At 44.9% G+C, this 25,114-nt stretch overlaps 1 protein-coding gene across 5 annotated transcripts in view; it reads right to left on the bottom strand.

The window, feature by feature from the left end:
• Positions 1–25,114, bottom strand: part of MIS18BP1 (MIS18 binding protein 1) — a 308,295-nt gene that overhangs the window by 240,947 nt on the left and 42,234 nt on the right. For all 5 annotated transcript variants that reach the window (XM_029598455.1, XM_029598456.1, XM_029598459.1 and 2 more), the window contains 3 exons: positions 24,859–24,989; positions 10,969–11,056; positions 10,508–10,812 (listed from right to left, as the gene is read on the bottom strand). In XM_029598455.1, coding sequence (XP_029454315.1) covers positions 10,508–10,812; positions 10,969–11,056; positions 24,859–24,989 — 524 coding nt within the window. The remainder of the gene's footprint in view (positions 1–10,507; positions 10,813–10,968; positions 11,057–24,858; positions 24,990–25,114) is intronic.

Here is a 25,114-nt window from a genome sequence, read left to right as displayed (position 1 = left end):
TACAGAGGCATTATGATATTCTGTTTTATTCTCCATTCCTTTCCTAATAATTCCTAGCATTTGGTTTGCTTTTTTGGCCGCTGCCTTACAATGAGCAGATGATTTCAATATATTATCCATGACAATGCCTATATCCTTTTTCTGGGAGATGATTTTGTGATTAGTTTTGATTAATGCAGCCATACTTTGAGCTATTACAGTTTCAGTAATCAGAAATGGTGACGAGGTAATTGGTTGCGCGAAGTAGAAAGCAGAAGCAAGCATTTTTAGCATATATTTAAACTATCTGATTTCTGGTAGCTGTACCGGAAAACATGCGTAAGTCCTCACAGTCAGAAAACTGAGACAAAATAAAAAGGAAATGAGGTTAAATGTTATAAAAGAAGAGTATTCCGCTTGCTTAGCGATGCAAACAATAATTATGCCAAAGTAAGGAAATAATTACATATATTTGTTCGAAGAATAAGCAGAAATTGACTTGTCATCCTGACCTAAAATTGCTGAGAAGTTGACTTTGTTTATGTATAAGAGACATGCTATATTCATTAGAAGCTTCAGAACTATGACAAGACGGGCTCTGTCATTTTTCTCTTTAGATGGTATACATTCCAGGGTTCTGAAAGAACTCAAAAAGGCAATTTCAGACCTGTTACAAGTAATTTGTAACCTAACATTAAAATCACCCGCTGTACTTGAAAACTGGAAGGTGGCCAAACTAATCCAGATATATAAAAAGGGCTCCAGCGGTACCCAGGAAACTATAGACCAGTGAGCCTGACTTCAGTGCTAAGAGAAATCGTGGAAACTCTTATAAAGAATAAAATCATAGAACATATAGATAAATATGATTTAATGGGTTATGGCCAGCATGGATTTACCTAAGAGAAGTCTTCCCTCACAAATCTGCTACTTTTTTTGAAGGGGGTGAATAAACATGTGGATAAGGGTGAACCGGTAGATGCGATGTATCTGGATTTTCAGAAGGTGCTTGACAAAGTCCCTCATGAGAGGCTAAAACTAAAAAGTCATGGGATAGGCAGAGATGTCCTTTTGTGGATTGCAAACTGGTTAAAAGACAGGCGACAGAGAATAGGATTTAATGGTCTGTTTTCACAGTGGAAACAGGTAAACAGTAGAGTGCCTCAGGGATCTGTACTTGGACCAGTGCTTTTTAATATATTTATAAATTATCTGGAAAGGGGTATGACGAGTAAGGTGATCAAATTTGCAGATGACACAAAATTATTCAGAGTAGTTAAATCACAAGTGAATTGTGATAAATTGCAGAAAGACCTTTCGAGACTGGAAGATTGGGCATCCATATGGCAGATGAAATATAATGTGGACAAGTGCAAGGTGTATGCATTAGGGGTGTGCATTCGTTTTGAACGCATACGTAAAACGCTACTTTTTTTTTTTTTAACTTAAGTGATGAGGCGCAACGATCGCGATTTCCAACTTATTCAACATAGCTATGTTGAATAAGTTGGAAATCGTGATCGTTGATCCTTGGCCAGCTTGAGGGGGTCAGGAGGCCCCCCCCAAGCTGGCCAAAAGTTCTGGTTCGGTCCAACGGGGGTCCCGGAGCGGAGGCGCGGTGAATCACGTGACGTCCGCGTCACTCCGACGTGACGCCGACGTCACGTGCTCCTCGCAAAGGAATACAGGAATGGCTTCCTGACTCCCCGCTGGACCACCAGGGAGTTTTGGTAAGTCTTGGGGGGGGATTAAGGAGGGTGAGGGTTTTAAATTTTTATTTAGGGAACCGGTGCACGTATGGACATAGCCTCAACTTATGGAATTCTACATATGTCCATATTGACCGAAATTGACCCTCACCTTCGACTTATGGACTTATGAACATAAACTTTTTGTCTGCACATCCCTAGTATGCATATAGGGAAAAGAAACCCATTCTGTAGTTTCACAATGTTAGGTTCTATTTTAGGAGTTATCACGCAGGAAAAAGAACTGGGAGTCATAGTTAATATCAACAGGGGCTGGAAGTGTGGAAGAAATGACGGTCCTTACAAGTTCATTATTATTGAATTCTTTATTCCAATGAAACTCCCAAGACTTAAAAGTATTGCAATCACATAATATAAATAGTCCCCCGACGTGGACAGCATGTTTCACTGTGAAGGCTGCATCAGGAGGGACGAAAAACTGGAGTTCATAAACTAAAAGGAAAATAAACATAATATGGTAAGAACCTAATAAGATGGGTACACTTCCAGCCCCTATTGAATATTCATTTAAGTGTGGAACTGTTTTCCGTTTTCCTTTTGGATCATTATAGTTAGTATTACATTGAAATTGTTGGCTCAATGAGCTGTGTTGTCAAAAAAGCAAACATAATGTTAGGAATTATTAGAAAGGGAATGGCAAATAGAACAGAGGATGTCATAATGTGTCTGAAATAGTTCAATAGTGAGTTCATACCTTGAAACCTGTGTGCATTTCTGGTTGCCGCATCTCAAAAAAGATATAGATGCACTGGAGAAAGTACAGAGAAGGGCGATCAAAATGATAAAGGGCATGGAATGGCTCCCCTAGAGGAAAGGTTAAAGAAGTTAAGGCTGTTCAACTCGGAGAAGAGATGGCTGAGGAGGGATATGATAGAGTCATGAAAGTACTGAACAGGTAAATGTGAAACAATTATTTACTCTTTCAGATAATACAAGGACTTAGGGGGCACGCTATGAAGTTAGGAAATCGCACATTTAAAACAAATCGGAGAAAATTCTTTCATTCAATGCACAATCAAGTTTTGAATTCATTGCCAGAGGATGTGGTAAAGGCAGTTAGTATAACTGGGTTTTAAAATTTTTTGGATAAGTTCATGGAGAAGTCCATAAACTGTTATTAATCAATAGGAAATAGCAATTGCTTGTTGCCGGCATTAGTAGCGTGGGATCTATTTAATGTTTGGGTACTTGTCAAGTCCTTGTGACTTGGATTGGCAACTGTTGGAGACAGCATACTGGGCTTAATGGACCCTTGGTCTGACTCAGTATGGCATATCTTATGTTCTTATTTTCTGAGTATCTCCTTGCTTATTTATATATGCAATGGCTGTGGCGTTATCTGAGAACATTCAATTCCTGCCCCCTTTATCTGATCATAAAATGCACCAGAGCCAACCTGATGGTTCTGGTTTCCAGCCTGTTTATCAAGGTTTCTCCTTGTTCCACAACTCCTGCACCATTTGACCCCAGCAGTGAGAATCCCAGCCCACCAGACTCGCTTGCGATGTGACCATAGTATCCAAATCAAAAAAGCGTGGGATAAGCACAGGAGATCTCTGATCGAGTGGTAGGTATTGTAGACATGAACAAACTAAATAGGTTGTTTGGCAGGGCTTTCTAAACCTGTCCTGGGGACCCCACAGTGAGCCAGATTTTCAAAATATCCACAACGAATATGCATAAGATAAATTTGCACATACTGAGTCTCCATGATATGGGAACTTATCTTCATTGTGGATATCTTGAAAATCTGACTTGCTGTGGAGTCTCCAGTAATAGAGTGGGAAGCCCTGCCCTATGGTCTTCTGCCATTTTTTTTCTATATTTAATCCAACTGGGAGGGCTCCAGCACCATTCCCTTTGATAGATTTGCTAGAACTGGTCACCACAAAAGATTCTCCTTTAAGGAAGTCAAATGTTTTAATCATGTGAGGCTTCTGGAGGGTCAATACATGACCCTGGTCCACAAAACCAGATCTAAGATGGCTGCCACTGACCCCAAAAGTTGGAGGTATTTCCACAATTTGGGAGCCTTCCAAAAGCAAAACATTTGAATCTGCGCCAAAAACTTGAATATTCATTCCTGTGTCAAAGACTCAGCCCACTTTGGTGTCGAAGCAAACCCTTAAATACTCCAGACTGCTTTGGTAAAAGATTGCACTTCTCATAATTGATCACCCAATCTAGAACCTGACCTGCCTTTACTATAACAGGTGTTTTCAGAAGACAGCAGGATGTCAGTCCTCACACATGGGTGACATTATCCAATGGAAGCTGGCATGCAAAGCATATGTCAACGTTTCTAGATATTTGACTGAGCCTCACTGAGCATACCCACGTATGCATTATACCATGGAGCCACGTACGGTTCCATGGGGAGGTGGTGGGTCTCGTGAGGACTGCATCCTGCTGTCCTCTGAGAACACCTGTTAGAGGTAAGCAACTCTGTTTTCTCCAAAGACAAGCCAGATGGCAGTCCTCATACATGGGTGAATACCTAGCTACAGGCAGCCCCCCCCCCCCCCAACAAAAAAGGGGAATAAAAACAGTGTTTTTGTTGGCAAAGGAAAATTGGTTCTTGCCTGCTAATTTTCATTCCTGTAAAGACTCCTGGGTTTTGCCTCCCTTCCAGCAAATGGAGACATAGAAATTTTCACAGGCACCGCCTTATAACCCAGTGTGCCACCTGCCATTCTTCAGTATTTATTAGTAACCAAGCAGATAAACAACTTACTAACTAAACAATCTTGAATATGTGAACTTTACCTCCAAACCCGATAATGAGCAGAAGATGAAGAACAAAAAACCCAATTAATTTTGCCGTAACGGCTGCAGAAGAGCATGCCATAGATCAAACAAGACCCAATACCAGTCGAGCAGACTCTCCTTAGTTACACCCTCACCCAAAAAAAGCGGAACCCGCAGTGGGTGGGCGTGTAGACTGATGTGGTACTATAGGAATGAAAATTAGCAGGTAAGAACCAATTTTCCTTTCCCTGTACGTACCCAGATTAGTCCAGACTCCAGGATGTACCAGAGCTTCCCTACCTGGGATGGGACTGCGAGAGTCCCACTCGAAGGACAAGTTCTCTGAAATTGCCAATGTCTGTGAACTTGAACATCCAGGCAGTAGTGTCTGGCAAATGTGTGTAAAGACTTCCAAGTAGCCACCCTGCAAATCTCCTGAAGGGAGAATTTTTACTTTTTTTTTTACTTTCCAGGACCTCCGACTTAATATCGCTATGACATTAAGTCGGAGGGTGCACAGAAAAGCAGTTTTTACTGCTTTTCTGTGCACTTTCCTAGCGCCGGAAGAAATTAGCACCGACCTTTGGGTCGGCGCTAATTTTTGAAAGTAAAATATGCGGCTTGGCTGCACATTTCACTTTATGTATCCCGCACGCATACCTAATAGGGCCAGCAACATGCATTTGCATGTTGAGGGCGCTATTAGGTGCCGCGGGTTGGACGCACGTTTTCCTCCCCTTACTGAATAAGGGGTAAGGGAAACCGCACGTCCAATAGCAGGCTAACAGTGCGCTCCATCGGAGCACACTGTACTGTATCGGCCTGACACTCCCAGGATCTGTAGTAATGCACATAAACTAATCCGCACACAGTTACACCTGTATTATGGAATACACTCAAACAGGAGCAACCCTATCTATGAAAAGGCAACACTACAAATATTAAATCAGGCCCTAAAAACCAATACACCTCTTATTAGGAAAACAGAACTAGCAAGCTGCTATAGATCCCCACACAGAAATAATTGTAAAACTATACTAATAAGCAGAATAAATGTTTCAAAACAGCTATGAACAGAATAACATCCAACAATTAAAAACTCATAAAAACTATTAAAAATTCTCCAAACACCAATAAAATATTTGAAAAAAAGCAGACACATCACATAATATTAAATAATTAAAATGGCAGTCAATCAAGAAAAATAAACTTAAAAAGCCACCTTTACTTACCCTCTCCAGCAGCTCTCCTACTCCTCTTCCATGCAGGCCGTAGCACACAGCAGAAGCAGCAATAGAGGCTAAGCTCTATACTCATGGTCCTCTTCCTTAGTGCTAATGTCTCTCACACACACACCATACCAGTCATGCCCCCATGACCAGTTTCTGTCTCTCACCCACCAATCATCTCCCAGTCTTTGACACACACACCAGTCACCTTCCTGAACAATTTCTCTCATGCCATACACACACACAGGCTTCCCACTCCCGTGTTCTACTTACATATACGGGCTTCTCACTCTCATAATCACTTTCTCTGTCTCACACACACTCACCAGTCTCTCACTCCCATGCTTGTTCTCTCCACATGCACAGGGTTCTCATTCCCATAATCACTTTCTTTCTCTCTCTCACACAAAACCAAACACACACCAGTCACCTGATCTCTCTCATGCATACACACACACACACACACAGGCTTCCCACCCCCATGTTCTCTTTCAGATATAAAGGCTTCTACTCCCATGCTGTGTCTCACACACACACAGGTTTCTCACTCCCATGCTCACTCTTCACATGCACAGGCTTCTCATTCCCATAATCACTTTCTTTCTCTCTCTCACATACACACACCAGTCACCTGATCTCTCTCATACACACACACAGGCTTCCCACTCCCATGTTCTCTTTCAGATATACAGGCTTCTCACTCCCATGCTGTCTCACATACACCCAGGTTTCTCACTCTCATGCTTACTCTTCACATGCACAGGCTTCTCATTCCCATAATCACTTTCTTTCTCTCTCTCACACACACACACACATATACACACAAACACACACCAGTCACCTGATCTCTCTCATGCATACACACACACAGGCTTCCCACTTCCATGTTCTGTCTTACATATACAGGCTTCTCCCTCCCATGCTGTCTCACACACACCCAAGTTTCTCACTCCCATGCTCACTCTCTTCACATGCACAGGCTTCTCATTCCCATAATCACTTTCTCTCTGTTACACACACACACACCAGTCTCTCTCTCATTTCCATGCTTGCTCTCCACTGCACAGGCTTCTCATTCCCTGAATCACATTCTTTCTCTCACATTCACACACACCAGTCTCTTTCTCTCACACACACAGTCACCTTACCAACCAATCTCTCTCATGCATGCACACACACACAGGCTTCCCATTCCCATGCTCTCTCTCACATAATCAGGCTTCTCACTCCCATGCTTTCTTTCACACACACCCCCACAACAACAGGCTTCTTACTCCCATGCTTTCTCACATACCCAGATTTCTCACTTCCGTGCTTTTTCTCTCTCTCACACACACACACACATCAGTCACCTCCCTGACTGACTCACACTCTCATATACACATCAGTCATCTCCCTGAGCAGTCACTTTCATTGTCTCTCACATATAAACACACATCAGCTCTCTGACCAGTTTCTCTCAATCACACACATGCTCTCAATCAAACACATTCTCTCACTTACACACTGGCTGGCTGGCTGCTTCTCTCTCTTTCTCTCACTCACTTCCTCTGCCCCTCCCCGAGCACAAATGGTAGCTGTAGCAGCCTCCTCCTCCAGCCCCCTCAGGCCAAGAAAGAAGAAGCCCATCAGCGCGGGAGGCTCATGCTGCTGTCTCCTTTCCCGAATACCGGCTGCTTTGGCTGCTCGGGGGCCGATGCTGCAGCTGCCGCTGCTACTTTTCCACGTGGCACGGCTCTTTCTCCTTCCTGCGCACCGCGTATCACTTCCTGTTCCGGGTCACGGGGGGGGGGGCAGGCGCGGGAAGAAGAAAAGGCCAGCCGCAGGTGCCACAGTTTCTTCTAGCACCGCTGCCGTTCCTACTGGGCTTGAACGTGCTGATAGCCCGGCAGCAACGGCAGTAGGGAAGGAAGAGCAGCGGGAAAGACCGTGAGTACGCGACATACCAACCGGTGCTTGGCGACACACTGGTGTGTCGCGACACACCGGTTGAGAAGCGCTGCTCTAGAGGCAGTGTCAAAGATATCATACGCAGCGCTGACTTCGTGATTTCCAGCATCCAAACCTTTTTGAGCCAGAGTATGAAGTTGAGACTGGAGTTGTTCTGGTAAAGACTTAGAGAAATCCTGGATCCTCTTAAAAAGGTCTCTGTTATACTGTGTCATGTATAACTGCTAAGAGGCAATGCGAGATATCAACATTGAGCCATGGAAGACACACCTGCCAAAAACATCTAGGGATTTTTGTTCCTTCCCTGGAGATATGGATGAATGAGGTTTTGAATGTGGTGCCTTCTTCTGGGCTGATTCAACAACAACGGAGTTGATGATCCAACTGTGACTTTTGAAACCCAGGAGCTGACTGCACAAGATAGGTGGCATCTGTCTTGCAGTTGACATGTGGAACCGAACCTGGGTGTTCTCAGTTTCTCTTCAGGAGATCAAGCAGGATTTCATGAATAGGTATAGACATGATTTCCTTAGGAGCATCTAGAAATTGGAGTACTTCCAACATTTTGTGCCTAGAGTCCTTCTCTGTCTGAAGTTGAAAAAGAATGGTTTCAGACATTTCCTTGATGAAATTAATAAAAGACAGATCTTCTGGTGGAGAACGTCATCTTTCATCTGGGGGAGAGGGCTCTGATGGTAGATCATCTGTTTCTTGGGACAGGTCACAGGGCTGATCTCCAGCACCTAGTCGGTCTCCAGCAGGGAGAAATGGTGCTAATCCTGAAGGACCAGTTCTAGGCATCGGTGGCATCGATGGAGGCACTGAAGGGGCCAGTGAAATCGATGGACTAGTTGGTGGCAAAATCCAAGACAGTGGAATGGGTATCGGTGTTTCCTCATCCTCCGATGATAATGGAATCGGTGTGGAAGGTAGCGGATACACCGGTGCTCTCGGTTCCAATGGTGGAAGGGCACTGATCAACGCATCCAGTCTACCCAGTAGCGGTGCGAGCGCTACGGGAATCGGATCGGTGACTGGCTCGGGGACTGGAACCGGCATCGATAGAGGTTGGAAGCCCTGAAGTGCTTTACCGATGGCGTCTTGGATCATCTGATCCAATTCCTCATGGAAGCCTGGGGCGTGGAACACCGGCTCCGGAGTAGGAGGCAGCACTGGCGTAGCTGGAGGGTCCACCGGTGAAGGTGGAATCACGGATCCCGGCACAACTGAAGGTGGGGAACGTCTCGGTGACCCGGTCACAGAAGGGGATGGGCCCTTTTCTGGATGGGGCTTCTTTGCCAGTGGCTCTGTCGACGATGCCAAGGGCGTGCCTGGATCGGCGGACGGAGCCTTGCGATGACAGTGTCGACGTCTTTCTCGATGATCTCCTCGGTCCTTTTCTTGAGGAGACAAGGAGGGAATCGACACCTTTGGAATCGTCGATGCCGGTCGGTCAGCAGCGGTGTCCTGGTGCTGGCGAGAGGTCGATGGCACTGGCTCAGACGAAGTCGAAGCTATTGATGGAGTAGAGGTTTTTGACTGAAAGAGAAACTCCATTTTCCCTAAACGAGCCTTATGGCCCTTCGGTGTCATTTGGGCACATTTGGTGCAAGTTAGGACATTGTGGTCGGACCCCAAACACATAACGCAGATTCCATGTGGGTCAGTTATGGACATTGTTCGAGTACAGTCAGGGCACCGACGAAAACCCAACGCCATGACTCCGTCAAAAATTTTTAGCCATGGTGCAGTCGATGGCCAGTAGGCCCCGAAGGGATAACGCGACAGGAATCGAATGCAAGAAGGGTAAAACCTTACCTTTCGACCGGTGAGGAAAATTCCTGTCAGGAATCTCAAGAGAGCTCCTTAACCCGCGTGGCTACTGCTGCGCGGAAAAAAGAAGACTAAAGGGGGACCCCTGCTGGATGCAGGGTCAGTGTACTACTGGGCATGCCCAGTAGATGCCAGTCAAAGTTCTAGAAACTTTGACAAAAGTGTTCCGAAACTGGGCTCCATCCTGATGATGTCACCCATATGTGAGGGCTATCATCCTGCTTGTCCTGTGAGAAACAGATCTACTTTATGGGATCTATTGGTTACTTGTAATCCAGACTGGCTGCTGGCAGAGACAGGATGCTGGGTTCGATGTACCTTGGTCTGACCCAGCATGGCATTTCTTATGTTCTAAAGATGCATACCTGAGCTCAACCAGACCCCACAGGGAACCTGGGAGCCAGATAAGAGGATTTGCCCAACCAGGCCGAAAGGATCTGAGAACTTGCCTATGAGGGCTCGCTCATCTGGTCACACTAGGTACAAAGACCTGGCAACCTGCCCCAACCAAGGAAACAGTCAAATGCTGTTGCCCTAGTTGCTAGAACTTGCTCTATCAAGTGAGGCCAAAACTTGGGAGATAAAATCCTGCTGCACTAGTCCAGAACTGCTACCATCTGCTGAAGACAAAGCATACTGGTAATTTCCTGTGCTAAGCCATTCTATCTACTAGTGATGAAGTCATGGAAAAAAAAAGTGTGTCCTCTGTCTCCATCTGCTAGTAGGGAGTATGAACCCAAGTAACCTGGACTGGTCTAGCAAGATGATACGAGAGCCATGGATTAGGTAAACCCAATAATCACCAATTTCGATGAAACCACAAAGTGGGTTTAGCAAAGAGACATGATAACAGCTGATTCTTCACTGTGAGAAATACTCACTACATCAGAATTCCACTAGAATTCTGATTGTTTAAGACTGAAACAGGATATACAGATGCACAGGAAAGTGTTAAATTGACAAAACAATAATACTCCCCAAGAATAAAAAAATACACACTGGCAGTACTTCTGGTGTATTCAGGCTTGTAATGAGAATTCTTGGACTTAGACTCTCTAGGTGTTTTTCCCTCTGTTTTAGCTTCATGAATCTGAGTACTCTTAGAATGAGTTTTCCGTTCAACATTCTTGTTTGTCTTTAATTCTAGCCTGTCGGTTTCCAGTGATTTCAGTTCTTCTTTGGCATTGTTAATGCTGTAAGCCAAATTTGTGCTTCCAAGTTTAATTGCAGATGGCTTCTCTTTCAATGTAACTGGATCCATGGAATTTTGTTTATTACCGGCCTTATCTTCTTTACTTTTCTGGCTAAAAGACCAATAAAAAAAAAAGTAAACTGAATTGTAAAATTTTCACAATGCAATAGGGTAAAAGTACTTCAGACTTTTGTACAAATTCATTATTTAAATAATTACTTTGATTAGCTCTAATATACTGTAAGTAGGCAGTTTGGTATTCTGTTACCTTAGTTCCTCAAGGAAGTTATCAAAATGAATTTTCCAGTCTTCAGGAAATCCAGCTGCAAATGTCTTAATAAACAAACATGGAAACCCTGATTGAAATACAAACAAAAAAATATACTGTATGTAAGATCTCCATTTTTATATGTTCATTTTCCCTTGTGCTGTAGGTTTTTGCAAATCTTTCTCTGGATAAGGTATGCAAACTGGAATAACCTAAGTAATATAACTTGCACAACATATAAACCTTAAGACAGGGATTCCAAAACTGTGAATCACGAGTTTAGACCCTCAAATGGAGTCACATAATCAGTGGATGGGTTCCCTATAACCCCCATCTTCTCTCCAGGCTGCAACCAGTAGCAGCAGATAGCACACACTCATAGACTCACTCTCTCCTCCTGCACGGGCTCCTATTAAAACAGAACTCTATGGGCCAGCCCGGTTGCAGTGCTGTACACTACCATTCTGAAGGTCCCTGGTTCAATGCCTGAGTCAGGTTTTTTACTCCCAAGTTCAGCTGGGGCTGAGCTTTGGGTAAATCGGGTGAAGGCGTGGATGAAAGAAGGGAGAGGGAATATTATTTTCTTTTGTTCAGTGTCTGGTGTGTTAATTTTCAAGTGTTAAATTGGGATCATATATCAGATAAAAAATTTGGGAAGCACAGCCTTAAAAGATAGATTGCAAGATTAGGTGTGTACATTTTATGATAATATAGAAAAAGTGTTTAATTACACATCTTTATCTCTTAACAGGAGCTTGAATAATTAGGCAGATTTTAAAATGCAACAAAAAATATAACACATTTTAATCTACATGCATATTAGTATTACTAATGTATGCCACTTAAAAGATGCTTTAATATTAGTGTTATCATCCATCTGGGGATCAATGACCTCAACAGAAATGGTATCCATGAACTACAAAAATATTTCCAAAAGCTCGGAAAGATAAGACACACTGCAAAGACTATATATTATCAGACATTTAAACTAAAGAATGGGGGTAGCAGGAGATGGCCAATGAAATTGACATATCACCCCCTCTCCCATGCCAAACAATGCAGAAAGTGGGAGGAGAAAATAACAAAATCAATCAGCTAAAAAATGCAGAAAAGGTTACTAGTAAGTGCAGGCCCTAATGGTGGAGGCAGACTTGGGCATTGTTGCTGTTACAGAGCCATGGTTCACAGATTCTCATGATTGGGATATGGCCATACCAGGTTATAACTAGTTAAGGAAGGACAGACAGGACAGAAAACAGGGAGGAATAGCTCTATGTCAAAAACAATATCCGAGCAACTGAACTGCAAGGAATGTGGGGTAGAGAAGAAGCATTATGGGTCATCCTAAAAAAAAAAAAGATGATGGTGCATCCATTTTTACTGGAGTGGTTTACAGGCCTCTGACTCAAATGGAAGAATTAGACGGAGATCTGGTTGAAGACATCCAAAAGATGGGAAAGAAGGGAGAAGTATTGATTGTTGGAGATTTTAATCAGCTGCAAGTAGACTGGAGAATTCCTTCTGCAGAATCTACCAGAAGTAGAGAGATACTGGATGCCCTGCAAGGGGATCTGTTCAAAAAATGGGAATGGAACCCACGAGGGAGGGAGTTCTACTCGACCTAGTGCTCACTAATGTTCAGGTGGGTGCCCACTTCAGCACTAGTGATCGGCAAACGGTATGGTTTGATATCACAAATAGGATGCAGAGAAGTCACACGAAGACCTGAGTTTTGAATATCAAAAATACGGACTTTGTTGAAATGGTGATGTACCTGGAGTTACAACTAGAAGACTGGGAGAAAATGAAAGAGGTGGAACAACAGTGGGCCAAACTACAAGAAGCAATTTCAAAGGCAACAAATCTATATGCTAGAAAAGTAAACAAAAGTAAGAAAAATAAGAAACTGATCTGGTTTGCAAAGGAGGAGGCTGATAAAACAAAAAGAACAGTGTTCAAGAAAAATAAAGGATCCCAAACAGAGAAAAACAGGGAAGAATACCTGGTGAAACAAAGAAAGAAATCAGGAAAGCAAAAAATCAGGCGGAAGAAAGGATTGCCAAAGAGGTTAAGCAAGGTGACAAAGCATTTTTCAGATATATCAGAGAAAGGTCCAAAGTGGTATAGTGAAACTGAAAGGTGAAAAAGATCAATATGTGGAGATAGATGAAGAAATGGCTGAAATACTAAACAAATACTTCAGTTCGGTGTTCACTAAAGAAGACCCTGGAGAAAGACCATCACTAGTTAACAAGACTGTGGATGGGGGTGGAGTAGAACTAGGAAAACTGAAAGTGCCATGGGGCTGGCCATGGGGCTGGATGAGGTACGTCACAGGATACTGAGGGAGCTCAGAGATGTGCAGGCGGGTCCACTGAAGGACCTATTCAATAGATTCCTGGAAACGGGAATGGTGCCGCAAGATTGGAGTAGAGTGGTGGTGATCTCGCTTCACAAGAGAGGGAACAGAGAGAAGGCTGGAAACAACAGGACGGTTATCCTCACCTCGGTGGAGGGAAAATTAATAGAGACTCTGCTGAAGGAAAGGATAGTTACTTATCTACAATCCGGTGGGTTGCTCGACCCAAGGCAGCGAGGATTCATCAAGGGAAGGTCCTGTCAGATAAATATGATTGATTTTCTTGATTGGGCAACTAAAGAATTGGATCAGGGAAGACAGCTCAATGTGATTTACTTGGATTTTAGTAAAGCTTTTGATATGGTCCCACATAGGAAACTTGTGAACAAAACGAGAAGCTTGGGAGTGGGTGTCAAGGTAGTAGCGTGTAATGGTAAATGGAACATACTCTGAAGATAGAACGGTGTTAAGTGGAGTGCCACAGGGATCGGTTTTGGGAACAATTCTGTTCAATATCTTTGTGAGCGATCTGGCGGAAAGGATAGAGGGTAATGTTTGTCTATTTGCGGATGATACTAAGATCTGCAAGAGAGTGGCCACATCTGAAGGAGTAGAGAGAATGAAAAGTAATTTAAGAAAACTTGAAGAGTGGTCGAAGATTTGGCAGCTGGGATTCAATGCCAAGAAGTGCAGAGTCATGCAATCCAAAAGAGCTTTATGTGATGGGCGGTGAAAGACTAATGCACATGGACTGGGAAAGGGACCTTGGTGTGCTAGTGTCTGATGATCTGAGGATGGAGAAGCAATGTGACAAAGCGATAGCTAAAGTCAGAAGAATACTGGGCTACATAGAGAGAGGAATAACCAGTAAGAAAAAAAGAGGCAATAATGCCCTTGTACAGGTCCTTGGTGAGGCCTCACCTGGAGTACTGCATTCAATACTGGTGCCCATATCTCAAAAAGGATAAAGACAGTATAAAGGCAACCAAAATGGTTAGGAGTCAGCACTGGAAGATTTATGAGGAGAGGATGAAGGATCTGAATATGTATACCTGGAAGAAAGGAGGTGCAGGGGAGATATGATACAGACCATCAGATATCTGAAAGGTTTTAATGATGCACAATTGTCAAACATTTTCCACTGGAAAGAAATCAACAAAACTAGGGTCATAAAATGAAACTCAACCAATGTCAGGAAATATTTCCTCAAGGGGAGGGTGGTGAATGCCCTTCCGGAAGAGGTGGTGAAGACGAAAACAACCAAAGGGGCATAGGATAAACACCATGGATCCCTAAAAGACTAGAGGTTGGAAATAAAGAGTGCATGGGGGTAACTTGCTGGTGTGGCAGTTGCTACCCTTAACACGGTTAATGTAACTCCATCATTGCTCTCTGCTTCAACGGCAGTGAGAAAAGGGGAACTGAATTCAGACAGCAACCAACAAGGGCCCCGACTTTTACGGTTTGGAGAACAAATAAACATGAGGGTAACTAGCTGACGCAGAACTTACTAACCTTAATCACTAAGCCTGATACTTTTGATGCCACTCCAACATTGCTATCTGCTTTCACGGCAAGTAGGGAAATGGGATTCAAACAGCACCTGAGGGCCCTGACTTTTATGTTCTGGTAAATTGATAAGCTTAGGGGTAATCTGCACGGTGCAGCAGATACTGTCATAAGCTTGCTGGACAGACTGGATGGATCATTTGGGCCTTTTCTGCCATCATTTCTATGTTTCTATGCTTCTTAGCAGAATCTTTGTTTTATCACAGCAATTTAAAGTGGTATTGAGTAAAACTAATACAAAATTTATTGGTATTGTAGTAGTACTCTGGAATCAAGTCTGCACAAGTCTGGAATCAACTATCAACTCTTAAGATCTAATGTAAGTTGCCAGCCATTAGCTGAGGGTAGTCCCTGTTTTGCTTTTTGGCTGAGACTCAAACCTGTACAACATGGGAGTGAGGGTGAGCCTTTAACATCCTATCACCTGACCCTAATTGGGACACAAAACCATTTCAGCCCTAGCTAAACTGGGAGGAATATATATCTCGCAAAGAGCTATCAAAACTCAGATCACAGAACTGACGGAATTTATTTAGACTAAAAAACAAATTTGCATACCGGAAATGGGGTTCTCTATAGACAGCAGGATGAAATAGCCAAGACGTGGATGACATTATTGGACGGTACTAACGGACCCTTCTATCTTAGGTCACCAAGCTTTAGTAGTACTGAACATGCACAGGAGTTCCCCCATGCAGGTGCTGCTTTGTAAGCTTCTCACTTCATTGTACAGTTTAATTTTAGCTTGGAGGCAACTCTCCAGGAGATGGGTTGGTATTAAGCATGATGTGGCGAAAAGGAAAATTGGTTCTTACCTGCTAATTTTCGTTCCTATAGTACCACGGATCAGTCCAGACCGTGGGTTGAGCCTCCTGTCCAGCAGATGGAGACAGACCAAAACTGAAAGGGTATCCTATATCAGGACAGAGCCTACCCTGCATCCCTTCAGTATAAACATTATCAAAGCAGATAACTATAAAGATAACCAGTAGAAGATCAAGCAAGCAACAAGATAACTGAGAAAAATGAACAAATGAATGAACTCTGTATATAATCGCTCTTGCATAGATATCCATTGTCATCTAATAGATGCTTCCGGTGCCTCCAACTATATTAAAAAATGAAGGCATGCAATTTCCTGCAAAGAAGAAATTTCAAGCGTACGGACAGAAAGTACATGGGAAGGCGTCTGGACTGATCCGTGGTACTACAGGAACAAAAATTAGCAGGTAAGAACCAATTTTCCTTTCCCTGTATGTACCCAGATCAGTCCAGACCGTGGGATGTACCAAAGCTTCCCTACATAGGGTGGGACCGAGACAGTCCTGCCATCCGAAGGAGCCAAACATTGGCGCCTGTACATCAAGGCGGTAATGACCAGCAAATGTATGCAGGGATTTCCACGTAGTTGCCCTGCATATTTCTTGCGGAGAGACCGATTGACTCTCCGCCAAAAAAGTTGCTTGAGAACGCAAGGAATGAGCCCTTAGGCCCTCTGGAACCGCTCGGCCTTGACAGATGTAGGCCGATGCAATCGCCTCCTTCAACCAATGAGCAATCGTAGCCTTAGAAGCCTTGTTGCCCCTATTTGGGCCACTCCATAGGACAAAAAGGTGATCTGAGACGCAGAACTCATTTGTAACCTGAAGATAACGCAGTAAGACTTGTTTTACATCAAGGCGCTGAAGATCACCCCCAGCCGTACTTGCTATATCTTCAGGAGAAAATGCAGGGAGCTCCACTGACTGATTGACATGAAAGGAAAAAACAACCTTCGGCAAGAAGGAAGGTACCGTCTTGAGGGAAACCCCTGAATCCAAAAAACGGAGGAAGGGTTCCCTGCAAGACAACGCTTGAATCCTTAAGAACAGACCGGTGGAGAGGTTCAAAAGGTGCCTCACAGAGAGCCCGAAGAACTAAGTTAAGACTCCACGGGGGGACAAGTAGCCCGGACAGGCGGATTGAAATGTTTGGCGCCCTTGAGGAAACGAACTACTTCCGGATGAACCGCCACCGCGTAACCATCAACGCTGCCTAAAAGGGAGCTGAGAGTGGACACTTGCACCCACAATGAGCTGAAAGACAAACCTTTAAGGAGGCCCTTCTGGAGGAAGGAAAGGACCTGGGATACCTGAGCTTTACGAGCTGGGACACCCGATTCCGCACATACATTCTCGAAAACTTTCCAAACCCGGACATAAGCGAGAGAAGTAGACGGCTTACGAGCCTGCAGCAGAGTGGATATAACTTCTTCTGTATATCCCTTCTTTCTTAATCTCCGCCGTTCAAAAGCCAGGCCACTAGACAGAAGCGAACTTGCCTGATCAAAAAATACGGGACCCTGCCAGAAAAGGCGTGGAAGATGGCCAAGGCGAAGAGGACCGTCCGTCGCGAGATTTACCAGATCCGCGAACCACGGTCTGTGGGGCCACTCGGCAGCCATGAGAATGACTGGTCCCCGGTGAAGTTCTATGCTTCTGAGTACTTTTCCCACTAAAGGCCAAGGAGGAAACACATATAGGAGAATGTCGTGAGGCCAGGGAAGGACCAGGGCATCCACCCCTTCCGAGCAGTGCTTCCTCCAGTGGCTGAAGAATCTGGGAGCTTTGGCATTGCTCAAAGTAGCCATCAGGTCCAGGTGAGGAGAACCCCACCTGCAGAGAATCAGATCCATCGCTCTGTCTGACAACTCCCACTCGCCAAGATCTAGACGCTGACGACTCAGGAAATCAGCTTGTACATTCTCCTTGCCCACAATATGGGAAGCTGCTAAGCGATTCAGGTGCCGCTCCGCCCAGGCGAAGAGCCTGCTGGCTTCTAGGGCCACCAGATGACTCCTGGTGCCCCCCTGCCGATTGATATAGGCAACCATAGTGGAGCTGTCCCAGAGTACTCGCACTGCTTTGCGACGGATAGGAGGAATGAAGACCTTGAGAACCAGGCGAACTGCTCGGCCTCCAGCCGATTGATGAGCTAGCGGGATTGAACTGGGGACCAGTATCCCTGCGTAGCCTGGGACTGACAAACTGCTCACCACCCGGAGAGGCTGGCATCCATCGTGACCACGATCCACTGAGGAGTCTGTAAGGACATTCCCTTCAGGGGGTGCGCTAGCGATAGCCACCATTGTATGTCGGCTATGATAGAGTTGGATAGCAGGAGAGCCGTCTGAAACTGTTCCGACACCGGCTTCCAGCGGGATAGCAAAGCTTTCTGTAATGGTCGCATATGTGCAAACGCCCAAGAAACCAGGTCGATAGTGGAAGCCATGGACTCCAGGACCTGAAGGTAGTCCCACGCCGTGGGGAGTGGGAGCAAGAGAAAGTTATGCACTTATTCCGTGAGTTTGAGCGCCCGAGTGTCCGGTAGGAACACCTTACCAACTCAGGTGTCGAAGCGCCCCCAGAAATTCCAGGACCTGGGAGGGCTGGAGATTGCTCTTGGAAAAATTGACTATTTACCCGAGGGAGGTCAGGAGAGCCAGGACCCTGTCGACCGCTGTCCTGCAGAGAGTCTCTGACTTGGCACGAACGAGCCAATCGTCCAGATAAGGATGGACTAGGATTCCTTCCCGGTGGAGAGTGGCCGCCACAACCACCATGACCTTGGTAAATGTGTGCGGCGTGTTGACAAGGCCGAACGGTAGCGCTCGGAACTGGAAGTGTTGTCCCAGAATGTTGAAGCTGAGATACCTCTGGTGATCGCGTTGTATCGGTATGTGTAGGTAAGCCTTCGTCAAGTCGAGCGAGGCCAGATATTCACCTGAGCGAACCGTTGCTATCACAGCCCTCAGGGCTTTCATTCGAAAATGGGGCACCCTGAGGTCCCGGTTGACTCTCTTGAGGTCCAAGATTGGTCAGAAGGAACTGTCCTTTTTGGGCACGACGAAGTAGATGGAATACTGGCTGGCGCCTTGTTCCTCCACTGGGAAGGAGTGCAACAAAGGGGCCTGCCTCTTGTCGTGCCCCTTAGCGTGCCCATTCCACCACTTCCACAACTAAGATTCACAAATCCTGAAAATCCCCGACCCAACCTCACTACCTTCCTACAACCAACCTAATGAACTCCTTCGACCCTCACCATCACCGCCAGACCCAGCGAACGTCACAACCCGGAAACCAACCACCAGCCTCAGGATCACAACGCCCCGCTCACCAAGAGACTGAGATCACTCCATTACACAGAACCTCACGCATACCAAGGTCCACCAAACCAGCAACCCCAATCCAGGCTCAGAACCCCCACCATCCAATTGCCCCCCCCCCCCCCCACACCTTCCACTTTCCCCACAAACTCCACCACAGCCGCTAGCTGATAGCGCCCAAACTCTACTTTCCACCCCCTATTCAGATATCCACATAACAAATCTCACCCCCTCAATAATCACATTCAATACCCAAGATGCATTCCACATCCACAAATACACCAAAAGAAAGGCAACGACACCTAGTAAAGATCCTCCTCACTGAGCCTATCAAAAGCTTGATCCACCTAACCTTCCTTCGCATAAACGCCCAAGCTCTCACGAAGAAATTCATACTCATCTTCAGGATCAAAACCCAGACTTCATCGCAGTGACCGAAACATGGTTCAAAAATACCGATCACGTAATAACGAACCAAATAACAACACATACAATCTATTCTCAATTCCGAGGAGGAGGATTATTACTAATCATCAAAAAACAGTTCAATATGAAACAAATCCCTCACTCACTCCCCCAGCAATTCGAATTAGCCCTCTTCGACTCAGACAACCTCCAGATTTGCCTAGTGTACTGCCCTCCCAAACTTCTGGACAAAGACATATCACCTCTCATTGAATTTTTCATAACAAATATCAACAACAAAAAAACCAACAATCATCCTTGGAGACTTTAACCTCCACACCGTCTCCCCACTTTCCCAACCCTGATGGATGTCCTTACCACCCTCCAATTCACTCAACTCATTAAGAACCCAACACACAAAGCAGGGCATACCCTAGACATGATTTTCACAAATGACAACTTCTTTTCAAATTCAACCATATCCTACTCTCAAGTCCCATGGTCGGACCACTTTCTTCTACAATGCAAGACCCACACCAATGCTATTAACAAGAATGAAGCCAACAAAACATACTCATTCAAGTACAGACCACCTTTCTCACCCAATCTACTCCCACACGAATTGGAAGAACAACTGTCTAACATAGATTTATTTATTTATTTATTTGTGGTTTTTATATACCGGACTTCGTAGGATAACATCAGTTCGGTTTACATTATAACTTCAAGATCAGCAAAACAGAGGCTTTACATAGACCCTGCCCTCGCCCCAGCACTCCGTACTGGGTCAGAGGTACTTTCCCAGTCTCCAAAAACGGCCCTACTTAACCAGCAAACACACCGTGCTCTTTGGAGCCCCCAAGCCCTAACTTCGCTTAAGGTATCAGTTATACCTCTTCCCTTTCTGGCTACTCTGTTTCCTTGTGATGGCCCGAGGATTCCTCTCCCCCGGAACCTACTTCCATCTCCTCCTCCTCCTGCTTCCTGGCACTGGCTTTTTCTGGCCATTGCCACCACGCAGGCACGCCCTCCTCCTCTAGCTCCATGGGTTCAGCTGTGTCTGACTCATTAGTCTCAAAGTCTGCCAGCTGCTCACCTCCAGGCTCTCCCCACAGGTCAGGTGGTGATTCTAGGAACCTGGGAGTTACAGTTTTTCTCTCCTTCACTTGCTCCCTCTGCTGTCCGGCTCTAGTATTACCTGCCGCCTTATAGTGTCTTGTCTGTCCCTGCCCCCGGCAGTGCTGCACTGCATCACGGTATGTAACAAGAGCTTGTAACTCACTGACCCTTCTAGCAGATGTAATTGCTACTAGAAAAAGGCCTTTCTATGTAAGAAATTTTACATCACAGGAATGCAAAGGCGAATGGGAGGCTTAAGCTGAAGTAATCCCCTCATAAACTGACTCACTAGGGGTTACGCTGTTATTGGGGCATCCCCTATTTCTTTGTGGTATGTCGCAATGGCACTCAGGTGTACATGCACAGAAGAAGTCTGGAGACCAGAATCTGAGAGGTGCCATAGATATTCTAATACAGATGGAGTGGGACAGGAGAAAGGGTCACTACCTTTTTGAGTGCACCATTTGGTAAATCTAGTCCACTTGGAACGGTAAGATTTAAGTGTGGAAGGCTTTCGTGAAGCTAAGAGAACCTGAGAGACTTGAGTTGAAAGATTGAGCTGTCGTAAGATAAAGCTTTCAACATCCAAGCTGTCAAGGCAAGGGTTGTAGGTTCAGATGGCGTAACCTGCCTTGGTTCTGAGTTATGAGAGTGGGCGCTGTGCCCAGGAGAATTGGTTCTCTAATCGATGGAGGGTGGATGGGCACCGATGGTGATTCGCCCGGCATTGATGGCATCGACGGGAATCGATGGCTAGTATCTCCCGATGGACCTGGTGGAGGCATCGATGGGGGTCAATGGAAGGTCCGGTCGGCATGGTCTCTGAAGACCGGATGGACCAGGTAGCGGTTCTTCTTCCTCCGATGAATCCGGTATCGGGATTGTCAGTGGAGTTAGTCGAGGTTTCCTCGATGGCGCCGGCAATGGCTGCCTAGGAAATGCACCAATTAATGCATCAACTCTGTTCCACAAAGGAGCGAAGACTGATGACTCCGGTTACGGTGCAGGAACTGGTATCTGTGGCAGTTGAAGGTTTTTAAGGGCTTCGATGATCGCCTGCTTGACGAATGTAGTCATCTCTTCCATGGATACTGGGGTAGTATCCTCAGTCACAGGGGAAGGCATGATGGGCGCTACTGGCTTATTCACATTAGAATGTGGTGGCTCAGTTCCCAACACCGATTCTGGAGGGGAGCGCCTCAGTTCCTCGGGTACAGAGGGGCATAGAGACTCATGTACCTGGGCTCGCTTCACTATCGGATCGATGGGCATCTATGCCGATGCGATACCGGTTTCCTCTGGTATGGTGTCCATCCGATGTCGATGACGCTTTTTCTCTCGATGCTCGGTTCTTTCTTTAGTTGAAACCGAAGAAGAAGAAGCCACCGATGACGCAGAAGGAGTTGGTGAAGGACGGTCACCAGATCTCTTTTTCCCTCGATGAACATTTTCGAAGGAAGAGGGCGATAACATCGGTGAGGATTGAGTTGACGTCGATGGAGTCACTTTTTTGAATAAGTCCTCCAGTTTATCAAGGCAAGCCCACCTGCTCTTCGGGGTCATCTGCGCAAACATCATGACTTGGACCTAGGCATAGGACGCATATGTCATGCACATCAGTAATGGCATCGTTCGGGGGCATTTTGGGAATTTTTTGAAACCCGTGGCCATGATAAAATTATAGGCCGCAAATGGTCGATGGCCTTTGGCTACCGGCATGAGGTAAACGAACTGTCTGAAAAAAATGCACCAAAACGGTACTCACCGAGTGTCACCGAAGGGAGACCCTTATAGGGGAGTCACTTTATGATTTTTATCAAAATCCTTAACAATTTTCCGTGAGGACAAAATATGAAAAAAAAATTCACAGAGCTCCTTCAACGCAAGGCTAAAAGCAGCGTGGAAAAAAAGAGACTGAAGGGAGGCCCCTGTGGCTTCAGAGATCATAGCATGCTGGGCATGCTCAGTAGGCTCAGGGTGCCAGTCAAAAGTTTCTAGAAACTTTGACAGAAAGTTTTCCGTGATAGGGCTCCATCCAGTGATGTCACCCATATGTGAGGACTATCATCCTGCTTGTCCTGGGATAAACACTGGATAAGACAGCTGGGAAGGGCAAGACTGGGTAAGGAAAGGCTGGGTAAGGAAAGACTGGACAAGACAGGCTTGACAAGTTAAGGTTGGAGTACAGGAACAAAACAGAAGCAATTAGGAACACAGGACAATCATGAACGCAGGAGCATCACACCGCTCAATACAGGAGATTTGTTGCTGAGGCAGTGAGTGGCAGCACAAGCAGCCTTTAAATATCCCGGGCCGGGTGAAGTCATCTGAAAGTACTGTGAGGATTTTCCCGCCATGGGCTCTTTAAGAATCCATGAGCACCATGTACAAAGGCCTAAGGTGGGAGCCCAGGAGGAGGACAAAGCAGGACGGTGAGCAGATGGCGTCAGAGCTATGAGTGAAGAAGGGCCTTGCTGGTGCATGCAGGCTATCATGGAAGGAGACCATCAGCATCTGGGGCGAGTGTGGCGGTTCCTGAGGACATTCCATGGAACGCCAAAAGTAACAATACCCCCCGCCCCCAGCTTTCTGGGCTTGTGTTTGTTGGGGAATCACTTGTGGGGCTTGGAGATTAGAAGCTGGATCCCAGGAATTCTCTTCAGGGCCGAAATTCTTCCAGGAGATTAAGTATTAGATTTGGTTTCTTTTTTTTATAATTTTTTTTTTTATTGAATTTTCAAATAACAAAAAGGCAAGTATTGCAGTATAAAGAAAACATCACAGATAAATTTTCCAACAACTATATGCACTGCATACTAAACCCAATAATCCTGGGGGAGAGAGGAAATATGATGTATATAATACATGCATAAACACACATACATAGTTGTATGTCAACATATATATATAAACACTCAAATAAGGAAACAAATATACTTTAAAGGAGAAAATTTAAATTCTAAATTAATTGGTCGGATAGCTAAGCTGGACTCTCATTTAAATTGGTCTTATCTGATAAAAATGTCTCCAGATGTAACGGGTCAGAAAATATACATTTTTTAACCTGAAAAGTGATAAAACATTGACAAGGGAATTTAAAAAAGAAAGTGGCCCCAATGGCCAAAATTCTACTCTTCAGGGACAAGAAATGTCTCCTATGAGCCTGTGTGGATCTAGAGATATCAGGAAATAAGTAAATATTCTGGCCACAAAACAGAGCAACTGGATTTGGTTTCTGACTCTTCTGGAATCCAGGATTTCCTCAAGTTTGTACTTGAGTGAGCTGGAGGTGTGGTCTGGCTGGCCAAGATAAGATGGCTAGTTTCAGCAAGGATACATGGAAGATTTCATGAACCCAAAGAATCAGGTGTAATTTTAGTTTGCAGGCTACTGGCCCTAGTTGTTGCATCACCAGGAATGGACCTACAAATCTTAGGGCAAACTTCAGCAAGGCATTTTGAGGCGTAAGTTTTTCATACTAAGTCATACCAGGTCCGCAGGCTGGAGTTGCAGGTGGACAAGAGACATCGCCTGGCACTTCCTCTTGAAAAGTTCTGCTGCTTATTCCAGGAGATGATACTTTTTTTTGCCAGAAGTCCTGGAGTTCACATCCAATTAGGTTGGCTGCAGGGCAGGTGATGGAGACTGAGACAGATTTTGGTGTACAAGGGTAGTGGCCAAACACCACATAGAAAGACAAGGATATAGTCGGGTTGTTCACATGATTATTGTGGCAAAACTCCACCCACAGGAGCAGCGATGCCCAGCTGTCCTGTCATTGGTTTACATAGGCAGTTAGCCCGATTGTGATCTGGGGCTAAACAGCAGTAGCAGTGTTCATGCCCATCTATAGTGGCCATTTTACGACCACAATCACAATTTTTTTTTTTTAGTGGCATTGAAAAGTACTGTTGGGGGTGCTGCTGAAGCAACGAGGCATAAAAAACTAAGAAGAGATTGTGAAAATTAATCAGGACAGAGAGTACACGTCAATGCGTGTGCTAAAAAAAAAATAAAATGAGAAGCTCAAGGCAATACCCACGCGGGAATTTCCGCACATGCTCAGTAGAACTCAAAGCTCTACTAGCTTGGAGAGATTAGTATTTGGTGCCACCAGATGACATCACCCACATATCATGGCTAATTCAGCCTGCTTATTGACGGAAAATTCATTATAAAAAAAAATAGGGAGCTATGAACAGCAACATTCTTCAATGTGGACAGATTCCATAAATGCAAGGAAAAAATTGAAAATTAATGTTAATCTTGAACCAATACAAAATAGTTATTGTACCTTCTTGTTTCATAGAAAATGAATCCATCTCTCCTTTTAATTCATATATGTTTCCAGTTAGTGTTTTCACTTGATTATGTGCAAGGCGTTCCACAATAATATTACTGTGCCAATAAATACCACATGCATCTCTGGAAGATAAATTGTCTCGTTACGTATTGTAGTATGTGTAGTATTTATTCATATACTCTGTTATTTACATTTACACTGAAATATTTCCTATTTTCAGCAAATGAGCAGTTGCTGATGAAGATTA

The sequence above is a fragment of the Rhinatrema bivittatum genome, chromosome 4 (assembly GCF_901001135.1).
Source record: "Rhinatrema bivittatum chromosome 4, aRhiBiv1.1, whole genome shotgun sequence".
Lineage (NCBI taxonomy): Eukaryota > Metazoa > Chordata > Amphibia > Gymnophiona > Rhinatrematidae > Rhinatrema > Rhinatrema bivittatum.
Note: the sequence above shows the minus strand (reverse complement) of the source record. Positions and strands in the feature narration are given on the sequence as shown.